Source organism: Artemia franciscana, chromosome 14 (assembly GCF_032884065.1).
Source record: "Artemia franciscana chromosome 14, ASM3288406v1, whole genome shotgun sequence".
NCBI lineage: Eukaryota > Metazoa > Arthropoda > Branchiopoda > Anostraca > Artemiidae > Artemia > Artemia franciscana.
In genome coordinates, this window is record NC_088876.1 from 9,841,490 (window position 1) to 9,854,806 (window position 13,317).

Consider the following 13,317-nt stretch of genomic DNA (forward strand, 5'->3'; position numbering starts at 1 on the left):
TACAGCTTAGCAGCTACAGATGAAAGGGCGACCCCTTTCCAGTTTCCACAGGACTTGGTATCTCCTTTCTTGAATAGTTTTACTATAATGCATTTGCTCCAATATTTGGGAATTCTTTCTGTTTCCCAGACCGTTCTGAAAAGGGTGAGCCGAAATGTCGTACTTATGCTTAATGAAACTTTTATCATTTCAGCAGTGATGCCATCAGCATCAAGTGACTTGCCATTTTCTATTTTCTTGGTGGCACTTAAGATCTCAGTGGGAGAGATGGGATCTAGGTTAATACCTACTTCGAATAAAGGTGCTTCTGGGGTATGGGGTGTCTGAGGCGGTCTAGGTCGATTAAGAACGTTCTCGAAATGTTCTGCCCAACTTTCCTTAATCTGCTCTTCAGAAGTTAGGAGGTTTCCTTTATTGTTTTTTACTGGACCTTCGGTAGTTTTTGCACGCCCCACAATGTCATTCGTTATCTTGTAAACAAGCCTTGAAACACCTTTCTTGGCAGCTTCCTCTGCTTTTTCAGCTTTGGCTTCGATGAATTTACATTTATCAATTCGTGTCTGATTTTTGAATTTCCTGTGCTTCTGAAGGTACAGCACTGAGAGGCTGGCTTGGTGATCGCCTTGTGCGCTATTCTTCTGTCTCTTTAAGGCGGTGCGTTCAGCTATGGTCTTCCATGTTTCTTCGGAAATCATCTCCCTTCAGGTCTCTACCGAACGCCTAGGATCTCTTCCGTAGATTCTGCATAGGCAGACGAGAATGCAGTCCATATCGACTCAGTGCTTCCTGCATATTCGGTGTTGTGACTTTCCAGTTCTTCAAAGCGATTTTTGAGGGATAGGCAAAACTTTCTCTTTGTTGCTGCTTCGTTCAGCTTCTCCACGTCAAATATCGTCTGAGTATGTCTCTTGTTTCTGAGCTCTAAGTTTGATCTGGACCTTGGCGATAACTAGTTCATGGTCTGAACCTAAATCAGCAATTTTCATGGCTCTTATATCTAAGAGACTTCTTCTTCGAGCTTTACACTAAAGAATATGATCGATCTGATTTTTGGTTCAGTGGTCCTGGGACGTCCAAGTGTATTTGTGAATGTTCTTATGTGGAAATAACGTTCCACAGATCAACGACCCGTGTTCAATAGTAAGATCAATCAAAGGGAGCTGTTTTCATTCAGGCTACCGACTCCATGCCTCCCGATAACGCAGGATGCGTATTCTGTGTCGTCGCCAACTTTGGCATCAAAGTCTCCGAGAACACACATGATGTCATACCGAGGTGCAGCTCTTATCACATCTTTCAAGATACTATAAAATTCATCTTTGATATTGCTGTCTGCGTCATTTGTCGGAGCATAGACTGAAACCAATGTCGTTTTAGCGTGTCGGGAAGCAAACCTGGCTGTGAGGATACGACTGTTGACTAGTTTTCATTCTAGTAAAGCTTTGGAAGCTTTTGTGTTCAAGAGTTGACCAACTTCCTCATGGTGGTGGTCATCCTGTCCAGAAAATAGGAATTTATGTCCTTTCAGTATTTCTGTCCCAAAGCTGAGCTGACAAACCTCGCTCGTAGCAAGGAAGTTCGGCTTAAATTTCAATGCCTGCTCGACAAGTTCATCAAGTCTGCTATTCTCTCGTAATGTCCTTTCATTCCAGAATCCATGGCTCAGATGTTTTTTCGCAGTCATAAAATCAGTCCGTAGGCATGCAGTATTCGTCATCATTAAGAAATCTGGGTTATTTCTGATGTTTCTGTAACCATTAATTTAATCAGGGAATGGGTGGTTAGCCCATAGTCGCCACCCCTCTTCCTTCCTCAACACAGGCTTGGGACCGGCTACGGTGGAGGTAATGGTGGCTATGGCGGAGATTACATCTGCGTCTGTTTTAATCATTATAACAAAAGATGTTTTCGACAAAAACATCCCTGTGGCAAAAACTTGCACTTCAGACCTAAAAAGGGTGGGAAATAGACACGTATCGACAACGTATTCCTTGTCCGTAACGTCGTAAACCTACCTAATTCCTGGGTTCGCTCGTCTGGCAATCCCTCATATTCAAGGGCCGCTGCTTTTCCTTCACACCGCAACATTTTTTCTAGAATATAAATTGCCTATAAGCGAAATTCAGAAATTTTTACGATTCCCCCTGCCCATAGGCATCCCATATTTTTTTCACAAATACCACAGTTTATCATCACCTGTTTTCATACCAAGTCCTCGGTTTTCAGTTAATGTTCATTTTTCCTCTTTTTACAAATAGGAGGGTGGATTTCTCCACCCTTGATACTGTTTTAACCACTCACCCAAAACTCTAGTAATACTCAACTAATTTTAGCCCAGGTGAACTTAATTTAAATAGACTTGTATAATTTTCTCCTGATGTCACTTTGTTTCTATTAGGGCTAACATTGCGCGCAATGACGGTACAAATATAGTGGAAAGTTCATTCTAGTCTGATCTCTTTTGTTACTTCAAAAATAAAACCTTTCATCTAAGCATTTATGCGCAAAAAGACCTTTTTTTTCTTTTTTGTACTGCTTGAGAGAGAATATTGAAGTTTTGAGTAAAGGACTCTCCAAGACTGAATTTCCATATGTACTTTTACTGAGATCCACCTTCATCTTAGAAGTATTTCCTCCTATTTTTTCGTATCACATGTAATCTAGTTTTTCTTGCAAACACATTATTGATAAATTTTGTATATTTTAAACTGATAAAAATAGTTTCTCTAACTATACCCAGCTCTAAGTTGGTACTTTTGTCTTTTTTCAATTCGGCTTACTATTGGACATTGTTCGGTCTTTACTTGGTATGCACCATAGAATAAAAAGTTGTATGGACATTTATCATTAGGCCTACCTTTCCAATGGCTGTTGGGTTTGGTTATTGACCGATTCAGGGTCGTATTCCCAACTTCACAGTGTTGCCATCTGTAGTGACTCATCTCTGCTTTGGTGTCATTTCGCATCCTGTGAAATTTGTTTACTGTAGTGACTGGTGATTACTAAACAACTTTTCTGTTGTTTAGATCAATCTCTTGCTATTAAGTTTTTGACTTTGTCGTAATTCTTGTTTTTTCTAAGCATTCTAATTTTCTAAGTTTCTAAAAGCATTAGAGAAGTAATCTTGTAGTCTTGTGTCCAACACCGTCGATAACCGGATCTTATATCGTACCAGTGTTTTCGGGCTCAATGTGAGTTGTGTTTTTATTTTCAGGATCTGAGCTCCCATTTGTTTGGTTTTAAGTTTGTTCCAAATGGCGCCGAACGTGCAATAGTTAATGCAATGCTTCATCACTGCTATCCAAAGAGAGTTGAACTCCATTTTGCTTTTGAATGCAGGTTAGTTCTTTTTTCTTTTGAATAATTTCTGCCTCTTGTGATTTCGCTGGATGAAACAAGAATTTTTAAAGTTAGCTTTCTTTTTTAAGAAATTAATCCTTTGTTTAAGCCAAAAATACCCAACTTCTCATTTCTTACAAAACAGGGTAGATCTTGTTAAGGGAAAAAGACCAAGTGGCGCCTCTATTTGGATTTTGACTGGTTTTTCTATTTGAAAGCGAAATGCTCTGAAGTTTTTCAAAAGAAGTTCTATAAGAAAGACTTTTGAGTTCTGTCTTACCAGTGCAGATGGGCATAATAACAGTTCATAATAACCGAAAAACAATTTTACAGACGGTAGAAACACATTTTTAATTTTGACCTAAAACTGAATGGAATCAAATGTTTGCCAACTGAAGGTTCTGTTTCATCGTTTGATACGAAATAAGGTTTTGAAGAGAAATTTGACTATTTTTCAAGGAAAAAGAGCTTTAACTCGTTTGCCAGAATCTAGATTTAAAGCATCTATTACAGTAAAAATTAATTCTGACTGTTTAATTATCTAAATGAAACTTCTTCATATATATATATTCTAATCAAATTAAAAAAAAAAAAAAAAAAAAAAAAAAAAAAAAAAAAAAAAAAAATCAGGAATCTAATTATGTCTGAAAAAGACAGTTGTGCATTTTTGCACCTCTTAATATTCTATAATAGTCTTAATAGTTTTACGCACTTCTTAATTTTCAAAGCTAAAAGAAAAATGTTCGAAAATTAGGAATTTCAGATATGAATATACCTGATTGGGCAAAAATGTTTTTTTTTTACTTTGATATCCTGGTACATTCTTTTTTGTGTTCGCTCCTCGAGGGGGGGGGGAATAGAAAATTAACAAAAAGCTTCAGAAATTTGTTTTGAGCGTTTTGTTACATTTTGATGAGAAAATTTCGGAGGGGGGGGGGGGTCAAACCTGATAATACCCTCCCTGGATACGGCCTTGCATAGACCTGTTGTTTCCTCAAAATATGTTTTTGTTTCACATTCTGTGAATGTTTTGGTGTCTATTTCCTTGCAAACTAAATTTATTATTAATATTCGAAAGTCAAATCTTGACAGTTGAAAGTACAGTCTTGATATGTCAAGTCTGTATTACACTTATAAAGTTACTCTTAACTTTGTAGTTGCTGTAGGGAGTAAATTTAGTAATTTTGTACCTCTGCAACTGGGATTTTCATTTGGCTTACCTCTATGGCTAAACCTCTACCTTGTTACTTTTATAAGTTGAATTCTATGTAGAATGGCCACTATAACTCTAACTATCCATAAGTTGAAATTACACATAACTCGAAAAAAGATTGTTGTCCCATGAATCATTTGTTTTCATATAATCATCTGTTTTCATGAATCATGAGCATCATCATCTGTTTTCATAGAAGTTCTCGGTTTTCAGTCAAAATTAAATTTTAATCTTTCGCACAGTTTCCTTTTTTTAGAGGGAGGAGGGTTGGTTCCTCTGCCCCTGATACTGTTTTACATCATGGACCGAAAACTCAAGTAATACTCAACTAATTTTAGCCCAGGTGGACTTCATTTTAATAGATTTGCATGTTTTGGATTATTTTCTGTCAATAATTAGCCTCATATTTGTGACATACCGTGTGCAGATTGTTTAATATTCAAGTGTCCGAGTGTCCGATAATTTTTTCCTGATGTCACTTTGGTCCTATTAGGGCATTTCACTTGTATCTGGATCTAGCTAGAAATGGATATCTCATCTGTTTTCCTGAATTTTTCCCAACAGAAAATTCAAGAAGTTTTTTTTTGTGCCAAAAATGAAGATCTAAGCTCAAGCTTAGATCTAAGACTTGGTTATAATCATAATGGATTTGCATAATTAAGTTGAAAATCCAATTAGTTATTTTATCAATTAGAAATCCATTATAGTCAAAATTTAGTAAAAAAAAGTACAAACCACAAAAAAAAAATTAAACCGGAATTAAAACTGTTAACAAGAACGGAATATAAATTATTTAAAGCCAATAAACACACGCTAACGTGCTGGAAAATATCGTTTATTTGATTAGCGTGTAAGGAGATTTGACTCTTCCTATATCTTTTATCATTTGATGACGAACGTATTTTTTTGAAGACAAATAGAAGTTCGAATAAGGAGAAGTCCTTTTATTAGACAATGGAAAAGAGATACAGAAGTTCTGTATATTCATTTTATCTGCTGATGACGGTCACTGATGTATGTGGTCGAAATATCCAGAACTTTTGTGTCTGTTGTCACTGTCTTATAAAAGAACTTTCTCTGTTTGAACTTTTGTTTTTTCGTTTGATGACAATTAATCAATCAATCAATCAATTTGTTAATACTAAAAAAAGAAACAATTACAAATCGTAAAGTAATTACGAAGCCCAAGAAGCTTAGCTTGTAATGGGCCAACAAAACAAAAATCAAAAACTTATAAATCAAATATAATAATAAAAAAACTGAAACAAGACAAGGAGATTTATCATATAGGAGATATGGAAGGAAAATTAAACATATAATTAAAATGAAGAAAAGAGATAAAAAATTAGGATGGAATCCAAACAACATTATAGAATCTGAAAAATATATTAAATAAAGAGGAGAGAGACATATAAATAAGGGTAAAAAAGCCCATTAAACTGGAAATACCAGACGAGAAACTGTCTTTACAGAGCGAAACAGAGGTACATCAGGAGGGATGGAGGTCCATAGTAGAACTGATTGATAAACAGGAGAGTTCTGAGCGGCGGTTGATGATCGTTTTAAAACAAGTCCGCGAGGAGAACTTCGTAAGGAAGAAAAATACCTACCGGAGTCTGCCCGTAAGAAAACTGTTGCAGAGACGGTGGAAGAATACCTAGAAAAGCAGAATGCGCAAAATAAAGATTACTTTTACCTCCAATACGATCCAGCGGAGCTATTCCAGTATCAAAGAGTTCGTGGTAACGAACTGTAGTAAGGAGCGACCCGGCTCAATAGTAACCGAAACTCTAAAAAATGGAATTTTGGTACCAATAGTAACATCCAAAGAATCGTATTTTAATGCTGATTTTAAATATATAAGTTTCATCAAGTTTAGTCCTACCCATCAAAAGTTACGAGCCTGAGAAAATTTGTCTTGTTTCAGAAAACAGGGAGAAACACCCCCTAAAAGTCATACAATCTGAACAAAAATCACACCATCAGATTCAGCGTATCAGAGAACTCGGATGTAGAAGTTTCAAGCTCCTATCTATAAAAATGTGGAATTTCGCATTGCTCCTAGATTGCAAGAGGACTCATTCTAACGGAAATTAAAAGTTCTAGTGCCCTTTTTAAGTGACCTGAAAAACTGAAGGGCATCTAGGCCCCCTCCCACGCTCATTTTTCCCAAATCACCGGATCAAAATTCTGAGATAGCCATTTTATTCACCATAGTCGAGACACCTAATAACTATGTCTTTGGGGACGACTTACCCCCCCACAGTCCCCGTGGGAGGGGCTGCAAGTTACAAACTTTGACCAGTGTTTATACATAGTAATGGTTATTGGAAAGTGGACAGACGTTTCAAGGGGATATTTTTGGTTTGGAGGGGGAGAAGTTGAGGGGGGTTTCGTGGGAGGATATTTCCATGGAAGAATTTGTCATGGGGGAAGAGAATTTCAATGAAGGGGGTGCAGGATTTTCTAGAATTATTTATAAAAAAACAATTAAAAAATAAATATGAAAAGTTTTTTTGACTGAAAGTAAGGAGCAGCATTAAAACTTAAACGAACAGAAATAATTACGCATATGAGGGATTCACCTCCTCGTAATACCTTGCTCTTTACGTTAAAGTATTTTTAGTAATTTCAACTATTTATTCTACGGTCTGTGTGATTCAGGGGTCATTCTTAAGGAATTGGGAGAGAATTTAAGCTTTAGTGTAAAGAGCGAGGTATTGACGAGGGGGTGAACCCCTTCATATACGTAATAAAAACATACGAATATAGAAGTTCGTTACGTAAGTCAATTCGTAAGCTTCATATATTTTTTACTAATGAAAACGTTCGTAAAAATTAAAAGTTCTAGTTGCCTTTTTAAGTAATCTAAAATTGGAGGGCAACTAGGCCTCCTCCCCCGCTCCTTTAATTCTCAAAATCTTGAAATAGAACTATGAGAAAGCCATTTAGCAAAAAAAAAATAATATACAAATTTCGTTTTCATTATTTATGTGCGGAGAGCCAAATCAAAACATGCATTAATTCAAAAATGTTCAGAAATTAAGTAATTTTTTTTTTAAACTGAAAGTAAGGAGCGACATTAAAACTGAAAACTAGCAGAAGTTACTCCGTATATGAATGAGGCTTTTCCCCCTCAACGCCCCGCTCTTTATGCTAAAGTTTTTTTTAATGTTTTAAAGAGTAGAGTTAAGAGAAAGAGCCAAACTTTAGCGTAAAGAGGTGGGTGTTGAGGAGGAAAAGCCTCTTTCATATACGGAGTAATTTCTGTTCATTTTAAGTTTTAATGTCGCTCCTTAATTTCAGTTAAAAAAAACTTGTTTTTTTATTTAATCATTATAAAGATCAGAGGAAGGGTAAAGCCTAGGGAAAAGAAAAGTAGCCTCCACTGCCCTATTTTGGGCTCATTTACTACAAAGGTAGTAAATTTTGGGTTTGTTTCAGAAATGCTGCTGGTGGGAATGTCTCGTTCTAGGTAATGTAGAAAGGAGAAAATAGACAATGTTTGAGGTTATCTGTCACTTTTTTTCCGAAGTTTGACATATGATACAGACGAATGAAGGTGGCTGAATGTCCTTATATTTTAAAGGGTTAGCTGTGAAACAGGACTACATCATATACTGAAGAATGTACATAAATATCTAGATGATGTTCTAAAAATGTGTAGGTTTTATTTTTCTGGCGTCCAATTGTCACCTAAAACTTCTTGTCATGTCATAATAGTCGAAAAACTCAAATTTGTTAGATAAAGTTCTATCTACACTTTGTCTAACAGTTTTTTTCTAGGAATTTTTTACGAGCATTTTTTCTTTTAGTGTGATGAACTGGGATTTATTGCTTTAGTTAGATGAAAAACAAGTTTTTTTCAACTGCAATTAAGGAGCAACATCAAAACTTAAAACAGACAGAATGTATATTAGGGGGGCTGCCCTTTTCTCAATACCCGCTCTTAACGTTAAATTTCTTAAAAAACACTTCTCATTCATATTCAACGGCCTTTGTATTTGAGCAGTATTTCTTAAAGAACTGTGACAAAAGCAAACTTTAGCATAGAGAGCTGGAAATGAGTAAGATAAAACACCCCTCATATACGAACTAATATCTGTTCTTTTTAATGTTGTTCCTTACTTTCAGTAAAATAAAACTTTCTTTTTATTTAATTTCTGGCCATTTTCAAATCATGTCAGGAACTAATTTAAAATGTTTTCCTTAAAAAGAAAATTCTAGGAGGATGTCCAGAACTTCTTAAGGGACAAAAACTGCCTTTCAACCCTATGTGAAGGCTTGTTCTAAGGCCTTTATTCACTATATACGAGACGGGTTTACTAATAGCTAAGTGTTGTATGGTTATCATCTAGATAGCTGATTTGGTTTTAAAAGCTATTAGTCGTCAGATTCAACTTTTAAATTTGACATTACTGCTCCGTCAAGTGCTATTATTGTTTTATTTTGTTTTGTAGACTGCCGGCGACGCAAGATGTTCCTGGTGTGAGTATGTTTCGCCAGGCACAAGATTGGGACGAAGAATTACGTCGGTGTCACTCCTCTACTGGATGGCGTATCTGCTATGCAAATGAGAATTATCAAATTTGCCCCAGGTAGTATCAATATACAATTTTCAACATGTATTATACCATTAGCGCAGTGGCTCCTTATCTTATGATTTTGAGGTGCTAAAGGAGCATCAAAGAGATTTTTAAGCTGTTTATCTGCTATGCAAATAAATATTATCAATAAACAACCAAGAGAGATAAAACTCTACAAAAAGAAAACTTAAAACGAGACGACGGCCAGTAGAATTGAAAGACTAAAACAACGCGGATATTTCGCCTGTATCCAAACAAGGCGTCTTCAGGACAATATAGAAAATTAAAAGAAAACTAATCTAAAAACAAATAAAAACCACCACCAATAATAATAAATACAATTGTCGCTACTTATCCACGTAGGGAAAAGCAGCTATTTGAGTTACTTCAATGAGAATCAAAGAGCAACTGAGGAAAAATTATGAAAATTGAAACTTAGTTAATTATTCAGTTGCGAAATAATCCTCTTGTAAGCTAACGTTGAAACAACTCTTTTTGGTCTAGTGGGTAATCTTGTCCCCTGGTGATTGTGTAAAATTTTAATTCCCCCATCGACTATTGGTTCATTTTACAAAAGAATATCATAAATTGGGTCAATATTTAAATTCCCTGTGTCTCTATTTATTAAAATATTAGAAAATATATGTTTTGTAATTTCTATAGCCTCCCTCGCCCACTGAGAAAAACCTCTATAATTAAAAATAGCTGTAGCCTCATCAAATTGTATAACATGTTCGGGATAAAAGAATGTATGCTCAGATAGAGCCGAAACAAAAGTTTCGGGAGGCTTTCTTAGTTGTAGGGTTATTTCTATTGAGTTGTGATGCTCAATAAATCTTTCAGTAAATTGTTGGTGAGTTCTACCAATATAAAACTTTCCACAGGAACAAGGAATTTTATACACCCCACTAAGTAAATCTCCCCGGGTGAAATCCTTCCCAGAATTAAGAAAACTACCTAATGGTCTCACTGATTGGACAAAATTATCAAGTTTGCCCCAGGTAATATCAATATACAATTATCAACACGTATTGCTATGTAAATAATTATTATCAAATTTGCTCCAGGTAATATCAATATACAATTAATCAACATGTATTATACCATTAGCGCAGTGGCTCCTTATCTTATGATTTTGAGGTGCTAAAGGAGCATCAAAGATATTTTTAAGCTGTTTCTCTATCTGCTATGCAAATAAATATTATCAAATTTGCTCCAGGTAATATCAATATACAATTAATCAACATGTATTATACCATTAGCGCAGTTCCTCCTTATCTTATGATTTTGAGGTGCTAAAGGAGCTTCAAAGATATTTTTAAGCTGTTTCTCTATCTGCTATGCAAATAAATATTATCAAATTTGCTCCAGGTAATATCAATATGCAATTATCAACATGTATTATACCATTAGCGCAGTGGCTCCTTATCTTATGATTTTGAGGTGCTAAAGGAGTATGAAAGAGATTTTTAAGCTGTTCCTCTATCTGCTATGCAAATGAATATTATCAAATTTGCCCCAGGTAATATTAATATGCAATTATCAACATGTATTATACCATTAGCTCAGTGGCTCCTTATCTTATGATTTTGAGGTGCTAAAGGAGCATCAAAGAGATTTTTAAGCTGTTTCTCTATCTGCTATGCAAATAAATATTATCAAATTTGCTCCAGGTAATATCAATATACAATTAATCAACATGTATTATACCATTAGCGCAGTGGCTCCTTATCTTATGATTTTGAGGTGCTAAAGGAGCATCAAAGAGATTTTTATGCTGCTTCTCTATCTGCTATGCAAATGAATATTATCAAACTTGCCCCAGGTAATATTAATATGCAATTATCAACATGTAATATACCATTAGCGCAGTGGCTCCTTATCTTATGATTTTGAGGTGCTAAAGGAGCATCAAAGATATTTTTAAGCTGTTTCTGTATCTGCTATGCAAATGAATATTATCAAATTTGCTCCAGGTAATATCAATATGCAATTATCAACATGTATTATACCATTAGCGCAGTGGCTCCTTACCTTATGATTTTGAGGTGCTAAAGGAGCATCAAAGAGATTTTTAAGCTGTTTTTCTATCTGTTATGCAAATAAATATTATCAAATTTGCTCCAGGTAATATCAATATGCAATTATCAACATGTATTATACCATTAGCGCAGTGGCTCCTTATCTTATGATTTCGAGGTGCTAAAGGAGCATCAAAGAGATTTTTAAGCTGTTTCTCTATCTGCTATGCAAATGAATATTATCAAATTTGCCCCAGGTAATATTAATATGCAATTATCAACATTTATTATACCATTAGCGCAGTAGCTCCTTATCTTATGATTTCGAGGTGCTAAAGGAGCATCAAAGAGATTTTTAACCTGTTTCTCTATCTACTATGCAGATGAATATAACCAAATATGCCCTATGTCTAGTTATTAAAATGATGCTGCCTTTGGTACAGTTAGTCCTCATTTTAAGGTCTAGAGCTGTTTCAAACGTATCAAGCGTATATTTAAGTCGCTATTCTAATGGACGGAATGACCACTGCCCCTTCGTGGGATTTCTCCTACATCTTAGGATTTCAGTTCTGTACTTTAACCATGGGAAAAGTAGTTATGTTAAACATTTTACTCAAAAAGTATGTGAAGCATCCATATTATTGCTACTTAATACTTTAAGATTTTTTTTTCAAGTCCTGAGAGTTTTCCTAGTGCATTTTGGGATATAAGATCTACCAGGGCCGTATCAAAGGGAAAAGAGTCACTTGGTTAGACCTGCCGTTGCTGTGCTAGCTGCTCAGACCCTAACACTATTCCCCATCCCCGGCCGAAAAAAAATATTCCCCTATCGACCACATTTAGATTTGCTAACTATAATCCAGCACTGCTTTTTATCCTAATATTATTTCATTAACATAATATAGTTAATTGAAATGTTTTGTGATTATTTTACTCTTGCATGTAATTGTTCTTATGATTGTTCTAGCATGTAATTGTAAATGTTGTTCTCTACAATTGTTCTGAAGTCTAGTAAGTCCTAATATCCAGAGCGCTGCTGGTCCCGTGATTCTTGATTAAATATTGTCAACTTCGAAGATAATTTATCCATACAAGAAAGGAAATTTTCTAAAATTTGAAAACTGTACTAAATGTTTTTTCCCTTTTAAATCATGAGAACCCACCTAGGTTTCGATCTGGATCCGCCATTTATTTATTTTTTTTTTTTTTTAGCTTGAGTGAAGTGATTGTTGTGTCGTCAGATCTCACAGATGATGATATTGCCAAAGCAAGTGCCTCATTTCGTGGCAATAGGCCACCAATTTGGTGTTGGGGTCATAAAAGTGGCTGTGTTATTGTTCGAATGTCAACAGTGTCAGCAGATTCCAGTCCTTCATCTAATGCCGTGATTGATAGGTAAAGACTATTTCTGATAAACAAGTTAATTTGCTTGAATGTAGCTAAATAAAGAAAGGGGACAGTCTTTAACATAGACTTAGCAAAGTAAGTAAGTAATCAATTAGGAAAACAAGACTTATTAAGCATAGTAAAGACTTAATTAGTCTTGATACTATTTAACGTGTAGTCTCCAAAGTAAAAGTCGCCTAGTCAACAAATACATTTTTTTTGGTTCAGAAAGCATTTTTCTTCTTAAAACGTCTTATAATTCATAGAATTACAGGGATCGCAGTTATGTTTATTAAGTAAAGAATACTATAAAGATCCATAAAGATAAGTAAACAAAAATCTAACTTATAAATACAGAGATCATTCCTAATATATTGACTCAAAGGGCTTACACGTACAGGGAGAGGTGGGATTTGGTTAAAGTTTTTTTTCCCCAAATTTTTATTTATTTTTCGTGTAAGGATCCCTAGAAGAGCTTGAAAAATGCTGAACAGGATTACATTTTTTTGCGTATGTTTGTCCACTCCGCCCCGATATAAATACTTAGTATTTAAAATCGAATTTGATATACATGATTGAGGATAAAAATCGCGGATATTGAGGATAACTAAAACGAACCCTACCCCATCCCCCCACCTCAACCCCGACCCTTAGATTGGTTTTCAGCTCTTAGTGGCTTCATTTCCTTTTGGTCGACTTTGTCGATACCTGTGATTGATTGGGAGGGAGCTTTAAGGTTATTCAGAAATGTATATACAACCTTTAAAATAAA

General features: G+C 35.2%; 1 protein-coding gene across 1 annotated transcript in view; it reads left to right on the forward strand.

The window, feature by feature from the left end:
* Nucleotides 1-3,214: 3,214 nt before the first annotated feature.
* LOC136035289 (myotubularin-related protein 10-B-like) overlaps nucleotides 3,215-13,317 on the forward strand; it is a gene marked incomplete at its 5' end in the record, with an annotated part of 52,713 nt that continues 42,610 nt past the window's right edge. The window contains 3 exon segments of the mRNA XM_065716973.1: nucleotides 3,215-3,339; nucleotides 9,013-9,150; nucleotides 12,372-12,554. Of these exon segments, the coding sequence (XP_065573045.1) occupies nucleotides 3,215-3,339; nucleotides 9,013-9,150; nucleotides 12,372-12,554 (446 nt within the window).